The sequence below is a fragment of the Podarcis bocagei genome (assembly GCF_964188305.1).
Source record: "Podarcis bocagei genome assembly, chromosome: 13".
NCBI classification, from domain to species: Eukaryota; Metazoa; Chordata; class Lepidosauria; order Squamata; family Lacertidae; genus Podarcis; species Podarcis bocagei.
In genome coordinates this window covers 17537756-17559021 of record NC_138138.1, presented here as the reverse complement: position 1 = coordinate 17559021, position 21266 = coordinate 17537756, and the positions used below count along the sequence as shown (strand labels likewise).

At 44.6% G+C, this 21266-nt stretch overlaps 1 protein-coding gene across 1 annotated transcript in view; it reads right to left on the bottom strand.

Annotated features, from left to right (window-relative positions):
* LOC308570947 (uncharacterized protein) overlaps positions 1 to 21266 on the bottom strand; it is a 114887-nt gene that overhangs the window by 76901 nt on the left and 16720 nt on the right. Inside the window, exons 3-6 of the mRNA XM_081166007.1 lie at positions 12896 to 13100; positions 12240 to 12454; positions 9046 to 9296; positions 3327 to 3453 (exon numbers count right to left, since the gene is read on the bottom strand). Coding sequence (XP_081022133.1) covers positions 3327 to 3453; positions 9046 to 9296; positions 12240 to 12454; positions 12896 to 13100 — 798 coding nt within the window. The remainder of the gene's footprint in view (positions 1 to 3326; positions 3454 to 9045; positions 9297 to 12239; positions 12455 to 12895; positions 13101 to 21266) is intronic.

Genomic DNA, 21266 nt, shown 5'->3' with positions numbered 1-21266 from the left:
CTAAGCTTCCTGAGGTGAAGTTCAATATTCAGAACAGAGAAGGGCTTTCCATCTTAACTAGGTAATTCTTCAGCTTAGCAATAGTTCCCCACCACCACCACCTCTGCCTGGAAGTACATCCCACTGAAACCAGTGGCACTTGCTTCTGAGTAAGCCTGGTTAGAGCTTAGGAATGTTCCTGTATTATCTGACATATGAAGTCTTTACAAGGTATTAAGAAGTTGATGGGTAGTTAGCCTTTCTCGGAAGTCTTCTTTGTCAAAAGCAGAAAAGAGGTGAGAAGCAAGGCCGCCAACAATAAGATCACCAGGTTGGTAGTATTCATGTGGAATTCTGGACAGATCATTGATGACGCAACTCCTGGTACGTTTGCACACCAAATGTGGCAGATGAAAGAGAAGGGGCACAATAAACAATAGCATGCTGAGGCAAATATTATTTCTCATCCTCAAACACCCTTACTTCCATGTGAAACATGACCCTTAGTTTCAATACAATCCTCAGCACAATATTCCGCCTTGACAGGAACCACACTACACTACCAATTCACAGATCAAGATCCTATCTTGCAACTCAACATAAACAACAGCAGAAATCCTTCCCCTTCCTCTGCCCTCTCCCTTGCATAGAATCACAAGAAGGGTTTTTATATTCTAATGTTTAGACTTTGACTTTTATTCTCTGGAAATCTATTGAGACATTATCCAAGAGACAGTTAGTAATTATGAGAGTAATAATTACAGATGAGATAATAACTAGCTCTCTTTACATCAGGAAAATGAAACAGATGACAAAACAAATCACACACCATGTTTGTGATGTTTCATTCAAAGTGGCTTCTGTACCTTTATGGGACAACAGAAGGGCGTGTAGAATAAACTGCCATAATAATTTGGGTCTGTCTGTTATCAATGCTGAAATGCCTCACTTGACTGTGGCAATGATTAATCTGACCTAAAATTTCACACCTGAACATCTGTTCATTAATTAAATAATAATAATAATAATAATAATAATAATAATAATAATAATTTGTTATTTATACCCCGCCCATCTGGCTGGGCTTCCCCAGCCACTCTGGGCGGCTTCCAAAAGAATATTAAAATACTATAATACATCAAACATTAAAAGCTTCCCGAAACAGGGCTGCCTTCAGATGTCTTCTAAAACCTGGTAGCTGTTGTTCTCTTTAATGACATTTATACTAAGACAGGCTAAAGAATGGGGTGAGATTCTCTTGGCGAATCTCATTCAGTTTCTAATCAATCACCCTTGGATGTTCTAGTCAGGCCTGCATATTTTGTGGTACCTATTAGACTTTTTTAGTTTTCCATAGCCTCCAGCCTCGATCCAGCCCCCAAAATTTTAGATGTGTTTATTTTTGGTGCAGTATTTTTGATCTCGAATGGAGAAAGAGCAGCAGATGTTCATTGATGTTCGGAACATAACCCCCAATTAAGTGTGGAGTGGCTGTACTGAAATCACTGGCACTGGTTAATCATGACAGCAGCAACTCTACTGAAACCTTACTTATAGGGAAATAACCTAGAAAGGAATGAGACATGTTTGTTTGTTTGTTTGTTTGTTTGTTTGTTTGTTTTTTAATTGCCTCTCAATATATTGTTTTTCCTTGGCCACTTCCTAATCAATTACCATCTAAGGTTCATGTCAGGCATCAATATTTTGTGGTACTCATCATAGCTTCTTAGTATTCCAAATGAATCTTAGGGAGAAAAGAGATTGGAGGCAATAGTGGCCAATAGTTGTAAAGAGGCCAATAGTGGATATTTAAAAGAATTGCACATAACACTTGTAAGAGATAGAATACAGCATAATTATATGATGTAAATAAAGAGAGGTTATAGTTGCTATTTCCTCTTTATTAACTGCTCCTTGCTGTTCAGATCAGGCCTCAACAAAATGATGTAGCATTTGGGAGCAAAGATGGAACCAAGTAAGCCAGCACTGGAGGCCAAGATGGAGAAGATCTCCACAGCCACCATGTATTTCCCCTTGGTGCTCAGGTACACTGGAACAAAGGAGATCCAAACACTACAAAACAAGAACATGCTGAAGGTGATGAATTTTGCCTCATTGAAGCTCTCAGGCAGTTTCCTGGCAAAAAAGGCCACAATAAAGCTGATAATGGCCAAAAAGCCCATGTAGCCCAGGACACAGTAAAACAGGGCAACTGACCCTTCATTGCAGCCTAGAATGATTTCCCTCATCACAGAGTTCATGTCAGAATCAGGGGATGGGGGAGAGGTGCCTAACCACACAGTGCAAATGCCCACTTGGATAATGGTACATGACAACACAATAGCGCTTGCCAGTCTTTTCCCTACCCACTTCCTCATTCTGGATCCTGGTTTGGTGGCCACAAAGGCCAGAACCACTGTGATCGTTTTGGCCAGCACACAAGAAACGGTCACTGTGAAAACAAGGCCAAAAGCCATTTGTCGGAGCAGGCAGCTCACTCTTTCTGGTGGGCTGAGGAAGATCAATGGGCAGAGGAAGCAGAGCAGGAGGGAAGTGAGGAGAGCGTAGGTGAGGTCCCGATTGTTTGCTCTAACAATGGGTGTGTCCTGATGTTTAATGAAGATGGCTAGGACCACCACTGTGAGGAGAGAGAGAGAAAGAGCAAACATTGCTAAGCTCATCCCCAGAGGCTCTTGAACAGACAGGAAGCTGATGGTCTTTGGAACACATTGTGATTGGTTCCTGTGTGGATAGTGGTCCTTTGGGCATGCAACACAGTCAACCATGTCTGGAAAGAAAATAATACATTCAGATTTTGGATGTGTTGGAGAGCAACTACTAATAGCATGGAACTCATAATGTTAAATTAGAAGTATCACAGATATTTCCAAATAAATCAGATTCAAAGTGATGCCTAAGAACCCTTCCTCAGTACTGTGTGTTAGGCTGTTTGGGATGCAGTTTAGACGGACAAGAGTGGCAACTACAAATAAAAACCATCCTTATAATTGTTCAGAATAAGAATTAAGGAAGGCATCTTATACTCAATCAGATCAATGATCCATTTATCTCATGGGTGACAAACCTTGTCCTTTATGGGGGCTGTTTGCCAATAGGGATGGAGGAGAAATTTGGTTTTGTTGACATTCGAATAGGAAAGTTATCCAAACTGCAATCCTTGAACCAACACATGAACCAAAATACAGTTGCCCCCCCCAAAAATGTGTACTGTTCTAAAAAATATGTGGTTCTCCAAACAAACAATATGTTACCAATTATTTACTTAACCTTTTCCACAACTTCTAACATGACTTATCTTTGAAAAGCATATATCTTGTGTCGCCTACCTTTCTGGGATGAAATCTTGCCTTGAGGACATGGGGCACAATCATAGCAACAGAATGGCTCCCCCTCCTTCTTCTCCTTGCTGGAACCAGGAGGGCAATTTGGATTACACTCAGAAAGGGGTGGAACCTGCCCACACAAACAGTTTAACTCACAGAAAGTAGTAGCACTTTTGACTTCCTTCCCCCCCCCCCCAATAGGAAAATACTAAACTATTTATTCCAAACTCAAAGACAAACTACCTACTGTATTTTTCAGTGTATAAGACTAGCTTCCCCCCCTAAAAAATAATGTCTGGAATTTGGGGGCGTCTTATACATGGGGGTGTCTTATAGACGGATAAATATGGCACTTAGCTATTTGTGTTTTTTAAAAACAATGCGGAAACTCATCATCTTTGAGCCCTTTTCAGGCATTCAGAAAAATTGCATGAGGACTCAAATTAGGAAGGGGACTGGAGGTAATCTTCAGTAGCCCTGCCCCCATTGTCTCCATTCATAAGGGAATACCTGTTCCATCCTCCATTTTCCTATCATAGCACATGTAAAAAAAATAATGTTTGCATGCTCCAATGCAAGAGGCATGCGGACTTGTGAAGGGGGTGACCCATGTTCAATGAGACAGAGGACATCGGTATTGGGATGAAATAGGCCACAACTTTATTGTTTTAGCGAAGGACTTGGGTTTGCCTCTAAATGAAGCAACTGATCTGCTGGTTAATACTGGTTGTGTCATCTGTGGGTAAAGAGGTCACCCCCCACCCACCTGTAACATACACTGAGTGTGACACTACCTCCGGGGCTGCCTCCTGAAGGGGTGCTGTGGCCCATCAGCCCCCATATGGGCTCCCAGAGAGCAATAGCTCTTCCCCAACCCCTTTCATGAGGCGCCCAGTTCTTAAAGATATGGACCCTGTGCCTTAACGGTCAAGTTGTGACAATATGAGGCAGGTAAAAACCCGCAGACGGGCCAGTAAGTCTGCAGGAAAAATTCCTCCCTGGTCCCAGATACAGTTGCAGAGTATTCCCAAGTGAGGTCTTATTGCATTCTAGCCTGCTCAACTTCAGGTGAGATGACTAACACAGTAAGGTGGTAGGGTGGATAATTCCACACTCAATGCCTCCTTCCCTCTTCTAATTGGCCCGTGGTAAGAGCCTAGTAATAATAATAATAAGAAAAATTGTGTTTGTTTGTTTGTTTGTTTGTTTGGCCATTAAATCCTGCCGTCCAGTCAGCGCTTCCCTGTGTAGCTCTGCTGGGGCTGACCTGGGCAGGAAAGCAGAGTTGCAGCGGTCCTGCAGTCCGTGTGAGATAGAGGGATAAATCAAGTCCAGAGACAGTTGGTTGCTATCTCTAAAACGTTTATTTACAAGCCATAAATCAGTCTCATTCCATCAGAGCTTTCCGGCATCTTTCCTGTGCTAAAAGCACACACAGTCTCTCTGCTGCTTCTTTCAGTCCAAAATGAAACCAACTCTCACAGACAACACAACAGCCTGTGACGTACGGCCCTGCGTCCGGCCCCTCCCCAGATACAGGACACCAAGGAGTTTTAACCCCGTAAACTCCAAACTCCACACCCCCTCTTGCCCTGCATCTGGGGAAATGAGCAACAATGCTGACCCCAAACACAGACCTTCACAGAACTCCTCGTGCTTCTGGAAGGTTAACGGTTTTGTGAAACCATCAGCGAGGTTCTTGGTTGAGGGACAGTATTTTAGAGCAACTAGCCCCTCACGAACGCTCTGACACACATTCTGAAAACGTATGTCCAAATGTTTGGTTGGTCCTGCCTTGAATTGCACCGTCTCGGCCAATTTGAGGCACGGTTGATTGTCTTCATGCACCACGACGAGAAGACAATGCTCTCCACAGAGTTCCTCGACCAAACACGCATAGAACTCCAGCTCTCTGCAAACCTCAGATAGCGCACTGAACTCAGCCTCAGTAGATGAAAGTGCTATGAGACTTTGCTTCCGGGACCTCCACCCAACTACTGAGTTCCCAAACTTCACCACTAGGCCTGACACTGATTTGCGGTCCTCAAGGTTAGCCCAATCTGAATCCACCCATGCAGTCAGCTTGACACCACCCTCAGCTGACATCTTGAGGCAAAAATCTTTGGTATCTTGCAGGTAACGTAGCACCCGTTTAATACCATTCCAGGCCTGCACACTAGGACTTGAAGCCTCTCTACTGAGCAGATTGACAGCAAACGCTATGTCTGGTCTGCTCCACTGTGACAGATACAGTAGACTACCCAGAGCTGACTGAAAGAGTTCAGTATTTTTGAACACAACGCGTTCTACTTGCTGACATTCTTTCACGTAACCAGCCTCCATGGGTGTTTTGGCACCTGCACACTCAGACATTCTGAACTTCCCGAGCAAATGCTCGATCTTACCTTTCTGGCTGAGCAAAAAGCTTCCATCTCTTGCTCTCGTTATCTCTACGCCTAGATACGACTTGACGTCTCCAAGCTGCTTGAGCTTGAACCGCTTTCCAAGCTCCTTAGCAAACTCCTCCGCTTGTTTACCTGTCTGTGCCATGATCAAGATATCATCGACAAAAATCTGAGCAGCTTGCTGTGTCTCACCTGAATCTCTAAGGTAAAGACAGCTGTCCGCAACACTTCTCCTGAAACCAAGCTCTTCTAAGGCTTCATTCAGACACATGTTCCAATTTCTGGCAGATTGGTGTAATCCATAGATGGATTTGTGCAACCGCCACACGGTGCCTGGCACACTGACTCCAAACCCTGGAGGAGGAAGCATGTACAACTCCTCCTGGAGGTCTGAGTTCAGGTAGGCAACATCCACATCAAAATGGTTCACCTTCCAACCTCTCTGTGCAGCAACTGCTAAAAGCGTCCTCAAAGTCTCAGCTCTCGAGGTCGGCGAATAGACCTCTGTGAAGTGGACACCCTTCTTCTGTGTGAATCCACGAGCTACTAATCTAGCTTTACACTGTGGTTCTCCAGCTTCTGTGGGTTTAAGGCGGTAAACCCATCTGCAACTCACAGCCTGCTTGCCAGCCAGCAGCTGTGTGAGTGAGAACACACCAAGAGACTCCATTGAGTTCATCTCCTTCTGCATCGCCTCATGCCATTTGCTAGCTTCTTCCTGAGGCAACTTCTGAACATCCTCAAAGGATTCAGGTTCACATCTAGCCACACCTACCCAGACGCTAGTGGCTTCATACCTTTCTGGTGGCTTTCCATTGGTTGACCTTGCTGACCTCCTCAGCGTGAACTCTGGAACTGCGCCTGATTCACTTGGGCCAGCCACACCATCCCCTGTGTCAGAAATTTCCCCCTCTGACCTGCTGCACCTTTTTGGCCTCACAGCTGGGTCTGCTGGCGAGGATGGCTCACTCCTTGGCTCAGACTTGACAGAGACCTGTGGAGGAGTCTTGGGACTCCCCTTTGGAGAGGTTCGGAGCCTCTGCCTTGGAGATCCCGGCTCTGGACTCTGTGGCTGTGGACTGTGCACCTCAGCAACAGGTTCAACTTCATCCTCCTCCTCTTCTTCATCTGAGTCTAACAGAACATCCGGGTTCCTGTGAAGACGTTTCCACCCACTCTGCTCGCAAAACTCAGCACTGCCACTAATAAGCAGCTTAGACTGGTTGCCAGTAGGGTATGCGAAACGCCACACCTTTGAGCCCGGCTCATAGCCAACAAAGATCATTTTCCTTGATCTTGGTTCACCCTTTCTGCGAGTGGCCTTTGGAATGAGGACCCAAGCCTCACAGCCAAACACACGCAAGAAATCCACTTTCGGTTTCTTCCCATGCAGCAGAAAGTATGGCATGTCTCCCACACTTGAATTGAACACCCTGTTCTGAACAAAGCATGCCATCTTATAACTCTCGGCCCAAAAGCACTGTGGCAGACCCGAGTCTGCCAGCATAGCATTCGCTGCTTCCTGTAGGGTGCGGTGTTTTCTCTCCGCAATTCCATTCTGTTGCGGACTGTAGGGGGCAGTCAATCGATGACTGATACCTTTCTGCCTGAAGAAAGATTGCAGCGCAGAACCTGTGAACTCCGCCCCCCGATCAGATCGAAAGGAAACCACCCTGGCGGAGAAACGTAGCTCCACCGCTGTGATCCAATCCCTGATCAGTGCAGCTGCCTCCCACTTGTGTTTAAGTGTAAACAGCCAGGTGTGTCTTGAAAAATCATCAATCAGAACCAAAACATGCTTCGATCCACTTAAAGAAGCTATCTGCATCGGACCACATAAATCTGCATGAATCAGCTCAAAGGGTTTGCTGGTCCTCCTTTCTGACCTGGGATATGTGCATGTCGTGACCTTCGATTTTTTACAAGCTTGACAATCTAAGTATTTATCACATGCCTTGAATCCACACCCAATTGTGTTCTCTGTGGCTTTTTTAACATATGACCACCCTGCATGCCCAAAGCGTCTGTGCCAGAGGTGTAAACAATCATGGTGTGGTGATACATTTGCACACTGCACTTGTGCTTCTTCAGCGGACTCTGCAACAGTAGCATCAGTGACAGGCATCTGCATCAGAAAGAGCCTGTCCTTCCCCTCAACACTGTAGAGCTTCTTCCCATCCCTGTAAAAATAACACGTATTGTTAGTAAACACCACATCAAACCCATCAGCAATAAGAGCTGATACACTTAAAAGAGAATGAGCAAGCTCGGGGACCACATAAGCTTGCACCTCATGATCTATAAAGGGACAGTATAAAAAACCAGTTTCAGCTAACTGTCTCTTAGATCCATCTGCCATCGAGACAAAACGTCCAGATTTAACTGTCTTGCAATTTCTCAGGAGCCCACCAGATGGCACCAGGCTGTGGGTGGCTCCTGTATCGACAACAAGAGATAAAGTGGCTCTTTGGCTGTCTTCCAAGGTTGCCATGGCGATGCTCGCACCCCCACTGGGGCCTCTGCCAGTGTCCTTCCTGGTTGCCATGGTTGCTGCAAGGCCTCTGCTGGTGTTCTCACGCTTCGCCGTCTGAGAACCGTTGCTTATCTGCCTTAGCAGGTGGCTGACCTTGCATTCCAGTGCCTCTGCAGAACAATGCCCTTCACTGTTGGACTTTGCCTCAGAGCACAAACAACTCTTGGAGACTTTGGCTTTTCCAGAGCTCTTGGAACGGCCTGCACCCCCACTCCTGGGTGCCCAGCTGCCTGAGGAACAGACTGCAACTGCCTTCCTCTTCCCAGCTCTCAGCCTCTCTCCTGGACCATCACACAGACGTGCCGAAGCATAGAAACAGCTTCCCAAAACAGTCCCAGCCCCCTCTGGGCTTAGTGCTCTCTCTGGGCATCTTCCAGCCCCCTCTCGTCTGGCTCCCACTGCGGCCTGACATGCCGTCTTCAGTGCCTGCCACGCGACCCAGGGCTTCTTCCCTTGGAGGTTTGGCAACAGCCAAGCATCAATGCTGGCCCTTAAAATGGCTAGCACCCTTTGCTCTCTCACCAGAGCAGCAGCCACATCTGCTTCACAAGCTTCCACTGCTCCTGCAGACCTCCCAACCTCTGCAGCTGCAGCACTGGGCTGGGCAAGAACTGGGTCGGTTTGTGTACATTCCCATAGCTGCCTTTCTGCCAGCCAGTAGTACATGATTTTTGACCAGGCTTCCCAATTGGCCCCATTCAGTCTTTTACCGGGGTAGCTCTCATGGCCTTGCTGTGGCTGAGCAGCAGCCATCTTCCTCCCCCCAGGGCTTAAGTGTACTCACACGTTGCCAGCTAGCTGGTCCTCCGAAGCAGCAGCCTCCTCTTGGCTCCGCTCTCCACCAGCGTCTCCCACTGCCCTTCCTGGCAGGAGCTCAAAGCAGCTTAAAGCTGGCAGCCTTCTTCCCTCCTCACACTTGGCAGGAAACACGGAAGATCCATAACCTTTGGCCATTAAATCCTGCCGTCCAGTCAGCGCTTCCCTGTGTAGCTCTGCTGGGGCTGACCTGGGCAGGAAAGCAGAGTTGCAGCGGTCCTGCAGTCCGTGTGAGATAGAGGGATAAATCAAGTCCAGAGACAGTTGGTTGCTATCTCTAAAACGTTTATTTACAAGCCATAAATCAGTCTCATTCCATCGGAGCTTTCCGGCATCTTTCCCGTGCTAAAAGCACACACAGTCTCTCTGCTGCTTCTTTCAGTCCAAAATGAAACCAACTCTCACAGACAACACAACAGCCTGTGATGTACGGCCCTGCGTCAGGCCCTTCCCCACATACAGGACACCAAGGAGTTTTAACCCTGTAAACTCCAAACTCCACAGTTTGTTTGTTTGTTTGTTTGTTTGTTTGTTTGTTTGTTTGTTTGTTTGTTTATATCCCACCCATCTGACTAGTTCACCCCAGCAACTCTGGGCAACTTCAAACTTAATAAAAACACAGCAAAACATCAAACATTTAAAACCTCTCATTACAAGGCTGCCTTCAGAATGTGCAACAATATTCTATTTTCTAATATCTCATGGATGTAGGAATTATGCCTCACCTGGTGAAAGCTTCTGTGCCACACCATTCTGTTGTCATCAAGGGTGAAATGTTGGTCTGCAGCAGCCTCCCCACCTACCCTTCCAACCTTGACTCTCATGAAGGAGTTATTTGGGAAAGTGACCAGGTTGGTAATATCAAAGCCAGCTTCTACTTCCCTGTTCGCACTAAAAGATACTGTTTCCCCAGCAGAGTTGTTAAAGGAGACACTTCTAAGAAAGAGGTGGAGCTGCATTGAAAGGAAAACAGTAACTCTGAAGTAATGCAAATGTCTTGTAATACATACATAAAGGGTTTAAAGCTGTAGAGTAAATTGTCCTGACAGGCTTGGCCTATGTCACTTCCCCTTACCTGTTGTTAAAGGAGACAGTCCTAAGGAAGGGATGGAGCTGGATTGGAAGAAAAATACTCACTATGAAGTAATGAAATATCTCTCATTACTAGCACTCAGGATCAGTGGCAGGGAGCAGAGGGGCTGTGGCCCTGGGTGCAGAATTTTGGTGTGTGTGTGAACCAGGCCCCCAGGCCCTGCAAAGTTCCCTGCCTGGCTCGGGGGGGGGGGCTTGGTGAGAGTCCAAGGTGAAGAGCACCCTCCATGCCCTGCCCCCACCCAGCGTGTGAACGCCCACCCGGGGGGGGAGGGCTAGGCAAGCACGCTCCACCCACACTTGGCATCCGTGCACCTGCCCTGGACACCAGCAAGCATTGCTATGGCCCTGCTTAGGATGCCTCCAGGCTGTCAATATATGCTATGCAAACAATCCTTTTCTGAGAAATGGTTCAGAAGGGATTTGCCTAGTGAGGCGAGGACTTCCATTAATTCCCATGGAGAAAATCCCAATGCATTCTTGACCAAGACGAAATGGGGGGACCCCACAAAACCCCATGGCTTTCAAGTCCAACGTTTGCATCTTAACAAGAGAATTGGAGGGTAACCAGCCTCATGTAACCAGCATGCTTACCCGAAGGGTTCCTAACGAACCATCCCTTCGGGGAACAGACAGGGCGAAACAGAATATATAAGTGCACACGATCACAGTGTGCCCTTATGACCTTCGACAACTTCACATTTGTCCTTTTAATTATCCCAGTGATTTTAAGTGTTCTATCCTGTGATGCCAATAAAGCTATTTGTTATTTGATTTTATATTTAACCAAAATGCTTGAGTCTGATTAATGCTTTAAGCCTGCCCAGACAGGCTTGGCCTGTGTCACTTCCGCTCACCTAGTGAGGAAAGGGGCAACAGGGTCTTCTGTTCTGCTCAGAATTCTCTGTGTGTGGAACTCTGAGCTGCTCCCTTCAGCCACAAAGATTTATCCAGTTTAGGAACTTTTGCCATGTGGTAACCAAACTATGTCATACTGCCTGTTCAGCTTTTTTCTGACTGCTGGATGGAAAAAGCACACAAATATGACCTTTCAAGAAGATTGCAAGTAAACCAATTGATAACTTACTGAACCTGTGTATTAAGAAAGTGGGATAGTTTGGGATTCACTGGAAAGGGAAGGTTTTAAGGTTATATAGCCTATATTTAAATGCTTTTATTTGCTGCATGTTTTGCCATTGTTAAATGCCTGCTAGGGAAATTTGCCCAAACTTCTTGCAAAAAGAAAAAAGAGAGAGAGCTAAACTCTTGAGAGTCCCATGGACTGCAAGAAGATCAAACCTATCCATTCTTGAGGAAATCAACCCTGAGTGCTCACTGGAAGGACAGATCCTGAAGCTGAGGCTCCAATACTTTGGCCACCTCATGAGAAGAGAAGACCCCCTGGAAAAGACCCTGATGTTGGGAAAGATGGAGGGCACAAGGAGAAGGGGACGACAGAGGACGAGATGGTTGGACAGTGTTACCAGCATGAAGCTACCAGTATGAGTCTGATCAAACTGTGGAGGCAGTGGAAGACAGGAGTGCCTGGCGTGCTCTGGGCTATGGGGTCACAAAGAGTCGGACACGACTGAATGACTAAACAACAACAACAACAAAGTCCTCTTGTTTGTGGTTTACTGGTCAGGGACAATCATTGTGAGTGCTGCACTTGCTGTTCCCCAGCTCAATTCCTCAGCTCCAGACACATTTTGTCCCAGCTCCAGCTGCCTCTTCCTGCCAAGTCCCCCTTTCTCCTCTTAGCAGACCTGTGCAAAGCTTCTCTGAGGCCCAGAGCAGTTGAGAGGCACAGGGCATTATGGCATGATAGCTTGAGTCCAGCAGGCCCCTAATGGGGCCACACAACCACCTTAGATGTCCTATTCCCAGGGCAAGTGTACCTGGCTGCCCAGAGCTCTGCACAGGCCTGTCTTTCAGTGGAGGATCAAATCCTCCTTCATGAGCACCTTCTCTGCACACAAGGGTCCTATACTAAGTGCTCAGAAATTTTTGGGGTACTGTTCTACATATCACTGCCCAGGTCAATAAAATGTATCTCATGAAAGGAATTACCTGCCAAGACTGCAGCTTCTGAAGCTCCTGCACCCCTCCTTCCGTCACTCCCCTATATTTGGTCCTGGACAAAAACATGGCATGTAGAGCATGTGCTGTGGCATAAACAGCATTATAGGCGCTGTAGCTGTGGCCAGTCATGCTCATCTCAAAGCCAGATGAAGGGAGATCTTCCAGCTTTTCATCTCCGGTGCAGGTTCCACTGTCCTGCTCCTCTGTATTGGAGTTTGGAAATAAACAGAGAAATACTTGTGCCCAGAACTGCTTAAGAAAACCATTTCCATTTGCCTCAAAAGGATCATGGACCTGAAGAAAGGCTTTGAATCCTTGTACCGCATTTGAATGAACTTCAAAGGAGAGGGAGCCCTGGAAGACTTGCATGTCCCAGCTCATTTGATAGGTTAATGCTGCAAAATCCAGCTGGGCTGTCAGAATCCACACCTTGCCCTCAGGTGTCATGGTCACATTTTCCACTAAACCTAGTGCTAGAATTGTTCGCAAGCCAAGCATGGACCTTGTTCCTCCATAGACAACCACCACCTTGGCTTTACTTTCCATAATATCTTGATAAATTTGGATGAACTGTAATTGCATGTCATAGTAATCAGCCAAATGTGTCGTTTTCAGGTTTGTCTGTGAGAAGGCCAAGCAAATACCTTTCTGGGAAAGCAGAGGTTTCAGCGTCTGAATAAATCTCTCTCCACTGTCTCCATTAGCAAGCAATCCAACCCACGTCCAACCAAAGTGCAGAAGTAACTCAACAATCCCAGTGTACTGATGGGCTTCATTTGACACCATCCTATAGAAGGAAGTGGATTGGCTTTGATCAGCATCCTCTGGAGCAAAGGAGCCATAAGTGAGCTATAAGGAAATAAAGACGCATAATCTGTAAATGTGGAAGACAGACTGCATATGTCCATTGAGGGCCTGACCACACAGAAGGTGAAATGAGCCAGTTGCCTTAAGAAGGCAGGTTCCAGAAAGTTGGGAAGGGCAACAGATCTTGCCTCCATGGAGCTTCTCAGCTTCTGCCTCATCCTCTGCCACCCCCGCATGCCCACTTCCTTGCATTCCTTTTCCCCTCTCTCTCTCCCCCCCCCATTTTTCCTTCTTGAGTTTGTAGTCCTTGGTTTCCTGCACTGCTGCTTTCCTCTCCTCCATTTTCTTTCTCCATTTCATCCCTTTTTCTTCATCACTGCATTTCAGCTTCTCGTTTCATGGTGTCTTAACTTCCTTTCCACACATCTATCAAACCACTAATGCACAGAATCCCACTCAAGTGCCACAATGTGTGCAAAACTGCCTCCTGATAGTCTGAGTTCCAGCTTTGAGGATAGCAGCTTCAGTCTTCAGTCAGCAAGCTATGGGGCAAAGGTGGGAGCACTGGCGGAGGAAGAGGGGTGAGGGGGAACACACCGCCCCTGGCAGTGCGATCCCAGTGGGGTGCCATTGTGGCTGCCCCCCTGCCCGTGCTGGGTGCCACGCCCCCCCAGGATGTGCGCCACACTCCTGTGGGCGGTGTGCCATGCCCCCGGGACGCACACCAACCCCGCCCCACCTGCTCTCCATCCCCCAGTGCCAGAGCATGAAACTCCACCACTGGGTGAGAGAAGCACCAGTTGGAAGAATGAAAAGTGGAAGCATCTTTTTTTTGCTCTCCCACTACCACGGTACATTCTCTCCATTCAAAGACTATCTATTTTTACTTCACTCTTCCCTTCTTCCTGCATGGCATATGGAGTGCTGCTGTAGCGCTCTCCCTTGGACAAGGAATGAGAAGCCAGCAGCCAGTGGCCTGATGGCATTTCCAGGTTTTCTTTTTATTCATTATGGACCCTGATTTATTTCTACAAAGTTTGCAGAGAGGTTGAATGATTTGTGAGGTGGCTAGACAATGTTGCATCTAGCAAATGTTATCCGGCACTTTCCAGTGCATTTCCCAATTGCTTTTTGGAAGGAAGCCGTTTTCCCATCACTTTTTGGAGTATGTTTATGTGTGTGTAGTTTTGCTCACAAAAGCACCAGTTCACCCATGCAGAATCATACAATCATAGAATTGTAGAGTTGGAAGGAATCTCAACTAAAGCATCCATGACAGATGACCATCCAACCTCTGCTTAAAAACCTCCAGTGAAGGCATAGGTACTCAAGGGAGGTGAGTGGTTGAATCCTACACAAAACTAGTGACAGCGTGGAGGCATCCTGAGATTTGCAGAGGTCACATCAATTCTAGCTCAAGTACTCCATCCATGATGCTGCCTGCCCCCAGCGCACTACGGCTGCTGCCTCCTCCTGCTACTGCTAGGAAGGAAAACATCCCACAGCTAAATGCCTCAGATGGAACCAGGACTAGATGCAGGAAGGTGACTACTACTGAGTTAGACCACTGATCCATCTATCTCAGTATCGTCTAGATGGAGTGACAGGAGACCTTTACAGACCTACTCAGAGATGCCAGGGATTAATCCTAGGGCTTTCTACATTCATTGTAGGTGCTCTGTTAACCCTTTCAATGGTGTGATGACTTGCCAGTGGATAAGACTAAATAGGATAATGCTATTTCCCAGCACATGACAGACACCCATACATTCAAAAGAAGTTCACCACAAGATTGTGGATTGAGCTCTAGGGTTGCAGAGATGTTCCACCAATCCATGCAGTATCCCCTCCAGTTGGATTATATAGTTTAAGCCTGTATTGGGGGGGGGGAGATTCAGATAGTACAGAAGACAGCTGCCAAGATATTGCCAGTTTCCAGTCTCAATTAAAGCCCTAGAAATTGTCTGAAACTCATATATCTAAAGAGCTACCTTCTCCCATACCATTCACACTTGGGTGAGGTCAGGTCTGGCCAAAGACATTCTGCAGACTGAGATGGAAACTGATTGCACCTGCCATTGAATCTTCCTGCAACACTGTCAATGAGATGGCATCATCTACTGAACTTGAGACACCAAGCTAGTTAGAGGAGTCAGGGGAGGCCTGCAGCATACACTACTCATACCTCCAGTAAATAAAAATGGCCAGTGTGCTAAAGAAGGGAGAAAGGAATGCCCAACTTGAGCAGACATGTTTAAATGTTGCTGATGGCTCAATACTATATGACAGGGTGTGTGTTTTGGTGGCATTTCATTTAATTGAGCAAAGCTCACTGGAAACACTTTTTGTGGATGGAAGGACTACCCTCCTTTGTCAGTCACAACTCCTCTACTGTACAAAACCTTTCTGGATAGAAAATAGGATAGTAAATAAGTATGAAGTCGCCAAGGTGGTATCTTACCTGGGGGATCTTGTAAATGTCCAAAATATCTGCCATTTGGAGGGAGGTATCAAAGTCCAGTCCCCCAATAGCTGCCATCAGATATTTCTGGGTGTGGCACTTGTAGTTGGGGACAAGTGTGGAGGGAAGGTTCAGAGCGGCCCTGTAAGTCATCCTTTCACTGAAGTAACTGTCATAGATGTGGAATCCCAGGGTGATATTAGGTAAGATCTTGGGGTTCTCATTGATCTCCTTGACAGCAAACACCAAAGCTAGAATATGCTGGTAGTTCCTTGCCACCACACTGCGAAGAGAATTTTATGCTGAACCCTTGGAAAATATGCTATGCAATTTTTAAAAAGGGCTTCAGAATTATTATTCTGTATTCTACTGCAAATAGTTCCCTAGTATATACATATCTGCAAAGCAATTTTCCCTAAAAGAATGCATTGTATAAATTTCAAATAATAGTTGTGTTTTGGTTTTGTTATCTTTTTAGAGCATGCTAATTTTGGTAGGTTCACATTTAAATGTGAACTGATTTGAATCCTGCCTCTATCTCTAATAAGGGATTACTGATACTTTTGGGTCATACATATACTTGACAACACTATCTAAAGATTCAAGAGATGGTGTTAATAATAATAATTTATTATTCATACCCTACCCATCTGGCTGGGTTTTCCCAGCCACTCTTTAAAAACACAATACAGCATTAAACATTGAAAACTTTCCTAAACAGTGCTGCCTTCAGATGTCTTTTAAAAGTAAGATAGTTGCCTTGAGATCCGCTGGGAGGACGTTCCATAGGGCAGGAGCCACTACCGAGAAGGTCCTCTGCCTGGTTCCCTGTAACTTCACTTCTCTCAGAGAGAAGCCTACACCAGCTTCTGAAGTTTTGGTAAATGTTAGTCTTGGCTTGTGGGCTGGTTGTGGTCTCTTCCTAGTTTAAGGGCATCTTGTTAAAAGGATCTGCAAGTTGCCCGGGTGGGGGCTAGGGCAATAGTACTTCTCCAAGTGCCCAGATGTGGTTACCATTACATGCACTCCCAGCAATGGCCTGGGATGGAAAACGGCTATATCCAATGCCTATAAGCCAAACCATTCACATTTGTCATCAATAAGGTTCTGGCCTATTTGAACCCAATTTATATGTTGCTGTCTTGTCTGGTTATTGACCATTAAGGAGTGATAAGGTCACATGGCATTGGCACGCAACACTTTCTAAAGATTCAAGAGATGCTGTTGCTGACAGCAGTCTCTGAAAATTATTACATCAGCCCAAATTCCCTGAACAGCCACTTTTGCCCAGTTCACTAACAGATTGTACCTAGCAGCTGAACCAATCTGCCTCTGACCTCAGCATTCAGCCAGTTGTATTTCTGGCTGCTTGAACAGTTGAGCTCTTTATGGCATTTTTCTGGTAAGAAATGGGAACCTTCCTAGCCTAAAAGACATACCAGCTCACTTGTTCTGATCTTCACTACAACAAATCTTGACAAACTGGGGATAAATACCTAACTATTTAAGTCTCAGTTGTCCACTTTTACCTCAGCTTTCTCTTGTCTTTGCCTCACACCTCACTCATTACTTCTCCCAACTGACAATTAACTGCCATTTCTTCACTGTTCAGAACCTTCAGCCAATCACTGTCTGTTGTTCCCAAGACCAATCAGAATGAATGTACCTGTTCCAGGCCCTGCCTATAAATATTAAATGCAATTGAATCTCTTTCCCCTTCCTGTCTTCCTATTACCAAGTAGCTATAATTGAACAGGTCTGCACAACATTAAGAGCACAAAACACCAAATTTTGACACTCACACACTGACATAAACAGAGACCTTCAATAGAGGATAGAAAGCATTTTTAAACCACAAAACACAGAAATATACAAAACATTTATATACAGGTACTGATTTGATCCAATTAAAACCACGTATCAAAATGCAGAGAAGTCGGTAGCCTAGCTTAATGGAGTAGTTCTCATAATTTCCAAACCTGTGACATCTTTTTAACTAGGAGTATCCTATAAGCCTTGCCTCACTTGGATGTGAACACCTGGGGGTCTTGAAACCCCACCTCTTAAGAGCTCTCAGCCCAAACTTCCTGAGGTGAAGTTCAATATTCAGAACACAGAAGGGCTTTCCATCTTAACTAGGTAACTCTTCAGCTTAGCAATAGTTCCCCACCACCACCTCTGCCTGGAAGTAAATCCCACTGAAACCAGTGGCACTTGCTTCTAAGTAAGCCTGGCTAGAGCTTAGGAATGTTTCTGTATTATCTGACATATGAAGTCTTTACAAGGTATTAAGAAGTTGATGGGTAGTTAGCCTTTCTCGGAAGTCTTCTTTGTCAAAAGCAGAAAAGAGGTGAGAAGCAAGGCCGCCAACAATAAGATCACCAGGTTGGTAGTATTCATGTGGAATTCTGGACAGATCATTGATGACGCAACTCCTGGTACGTTTGCACACCAAATGTGGCAGATGAAAGAGAAGGGGCACAATAAATAATAGCATGCTGAGGCAAATATTATTTCTCATCCTCAAACACCCTTACTTCCATGTGAAACATGACCCTTAGTTTCAATACAACCCTCAGCACAATATTCCGCCTTGACAGGAACCACACTACACTACCAATTCACAGATCAAGATCCTATCTTACAACTCAACATAGACAACAGCAGAAATCCTTCCCCTTCCTCTGCCCTCTCCCTTGCATAGAATCACAAGAAGGGTTTTTATATTCTAATGTTTAGACTTTGACTTTTATTCTCTGGAAATCTATTGAGACATTATCCAAGAGACAGTTAGTAATTATGAGTGTAATAATTACAGATGAGATAATAACTAGCTCTCTTTACATCAGGAAAATGAAACAGATGACAAAACAAATCACACACCATGTTTGTGATGTTTCATTCAAAGTGGCTTCTGTACCTTTATGGGACAACAGAAGGGCATGTAGAATAAACTGCCATAAGAATTTGGGTCTGTCTGTTATCAATGCTGAAATGCCTCACTTGACTGTGGCAATGATTAATCTGACCTAAAATTTCACACCTGAACATCTGTTCATTAATTTAATGACATTTATACTAAGACAGGCTAAAGAATGGGGTGAGATTCTCTTGGCGAATCTCATTCAGTTTCTAATCAATCACCCTTGGATGTTCTAGTTAGGCCTGCATATTTTATGGTACCTATTAGAGTTTTTTAGTTTTCCAAAGCCTCCAGCCTTGATCCAGCCCCCAAAATTTTAGATGTGTTTATTTTTGGTGCAGTATTTTTGATCTCGAATGGAGAAAGAGCAGCAGATGTTCATTGATGTTCGGAACATAACCCCCAATTAAGTGTGGAGTGGCTGTACTGAAATCACTGGCACTGGTTAATCATGACAGCAGCAACTCTACTGAAACCTTACTTATAGGGAAATAACCTAGAAAGGAATGAGACGTGTTTGTTTGTTTGTTTTTTAATTGCCTCTCAATATATTGTTTTCCCTTGGCCACTTCCTAATCAGTTACCATCTAAGCTTCATGTCAGGCATCAATATTTTGTGGTACTCATCATAGCTTCTTAGTATTCCATATTTTTTTTTTATAAAATTTTTATTGGTTTTACAAAATTTTAGAAAACAAACAAACACTTAAAAAGACAAACATACATGTATAATTTCATAACATATTTTCATAAGCCTCTTTTCTGGGACTTCCCCATACCCCCCCTTTCTGCATCCCAATGTCCATAATTTTATAGCAACTCCCAATTGTTACTTTCCAACCTCTGTCATATTAGTCATCTCTGTATTCTGACCTTATATCACTGTATCCCTTTGTTCCTGAAAACCACAACACTCTAACATTCATTAAGTTTATAATAGTCCTTAAGATAACTTTTAAATTTTCTCCATTCTTCTTCCGCCGTCTCTTTTCCTTGGTCACGGATTCTGCCTGTCATCTCGGCCAGTGTCATATAGTCCATCACTTTCATCTGCCATTCTTCCAGAGTAGGTAGATCTTGTGTCTTCCAATACTTTGCGATGAGTATTCTTGCTGCTGTTGTAGCATACATAAAGAAAGTTCTATCCCTCTTTGACACCAGTTGGCCGACAATACCCAAGAGAAGGGCCTCTGGTTTTTTAGGGAAAGTATATTTAAGTACCTTTTTCATTTCATTATAAATCATTTCCCAGAAAGCCTTAATCTTCGGGCATGTCCACCAAAGGTGATAGAAGGTACCTTCAGTCTCTTTACATTTCCAACACTTGTTATCGGGCAAATGATAAATTTTTGCCAGCTTGACTGGGGTCATGTACCACCTATAGACCATTTTCATAATGTTTTCCTTTAAGGCATTACATGCCGTAAATTTAATACCGGTGTTCCATAACCATTCCCAGTCAGCAGACATAATGTTATGACCAATATCCTGTGCCCACTTAATCATAGCCGATTTAACTGTTTCCTCCTGTGTATTCCATTTCAGCAGCAAGTTATACATTCTTGATAAATTCTTAGTATTGGGTTCTAACAGTTCAGTCTCTAGTTTTGATTTTTCCACCTGTAAGCCAATTTTCCTATCCTGTTTGAAAAACTCCATTATTTGATGATATTGAAACCAATTTTGTACTTTATGTTTCATTTTCTCATGACTTTGTAATTTCAATTTATCTCCCTCCTGTTCCAAAATTTCCCAATACTTCGGCCATCCGACCTCCATATTGAGTTTCTTCACTGCCTTAGCCTCCACTGGTGACACCCATCTGGGGGTTTTGTTTTCCAACAGATCTTTGTATCTTATCCAAACATTAAACAATGCTTTTCTGACAATATGATTTTTAAAGGCGCTATTCAGCTTAATTTTATCATACCATAGATATGCGTGCCAACCAAATGCGTTATTGAAACCTTCCAGATCCAAAATGTCTGTGTTCTCGAGGAGCATCCACTCTTTCAGCCAGCAAAACGCTGCTGCCTCATAGTACAGTTTTAAGTCCGGCAGGGCAAAACCCCCTCTTTCTTTAGCATCTGTCAGTATTTTAAATTTGATTCTGGGCTTTTTGCCCTGCCAGACAAATTTCGAGATATCTTTCTGCCACCTCTTGAAACATTCCATCTTGTCGAGAATCTGCAAGGTCTGGAACAAGAACAACATTCTAGGCAATACATTCATTTTAATCACTGCAATTCGGCCTAACATTGACAGTTTCAGATTTGACCATATTTCTAGATCTTTTTTGATTTCTGACCAACATTTTTCATAATTATCCTTATACAAATTCACATTTTTAGATGTCAAATAAACCCCCAGATATTTCACCTTTTTGACCACCGTCAACCCTGTCTCCTCTTGGAATTTCTCCTTTTCCATATCTGTTAAATTTTTTCCTAGAACTTTAGTTTTTTGTTTATTCAGCTTAAATCCGGCTACCTGGCCAAACTGTTGGATTATTTCTAACACCTTTTTCGTACTAGTGTTTGGCTCTTGCAAAGTCAATACTAGGTCATCTGCAAATGCTCTTAGCTTGTAATGTTTAGCTCCGACCTGCACTCCTTTAACCTGCTGGTCATTCCTAATCATATTCAGCAACACCTCCAGAACTGAAATAAAAAGCAATGGGGAAATTGGGCACCCCTGTCGTGTTCCTTTTTCTATCTTAAGTTCCTCAGTTATTACATTATTTACAATCAATTTAGCTTTTTGTTCAGAGTATATTGCAGCCATACCATTCTCAAAACCTTGACCTACCCCCATCCCATGAAGA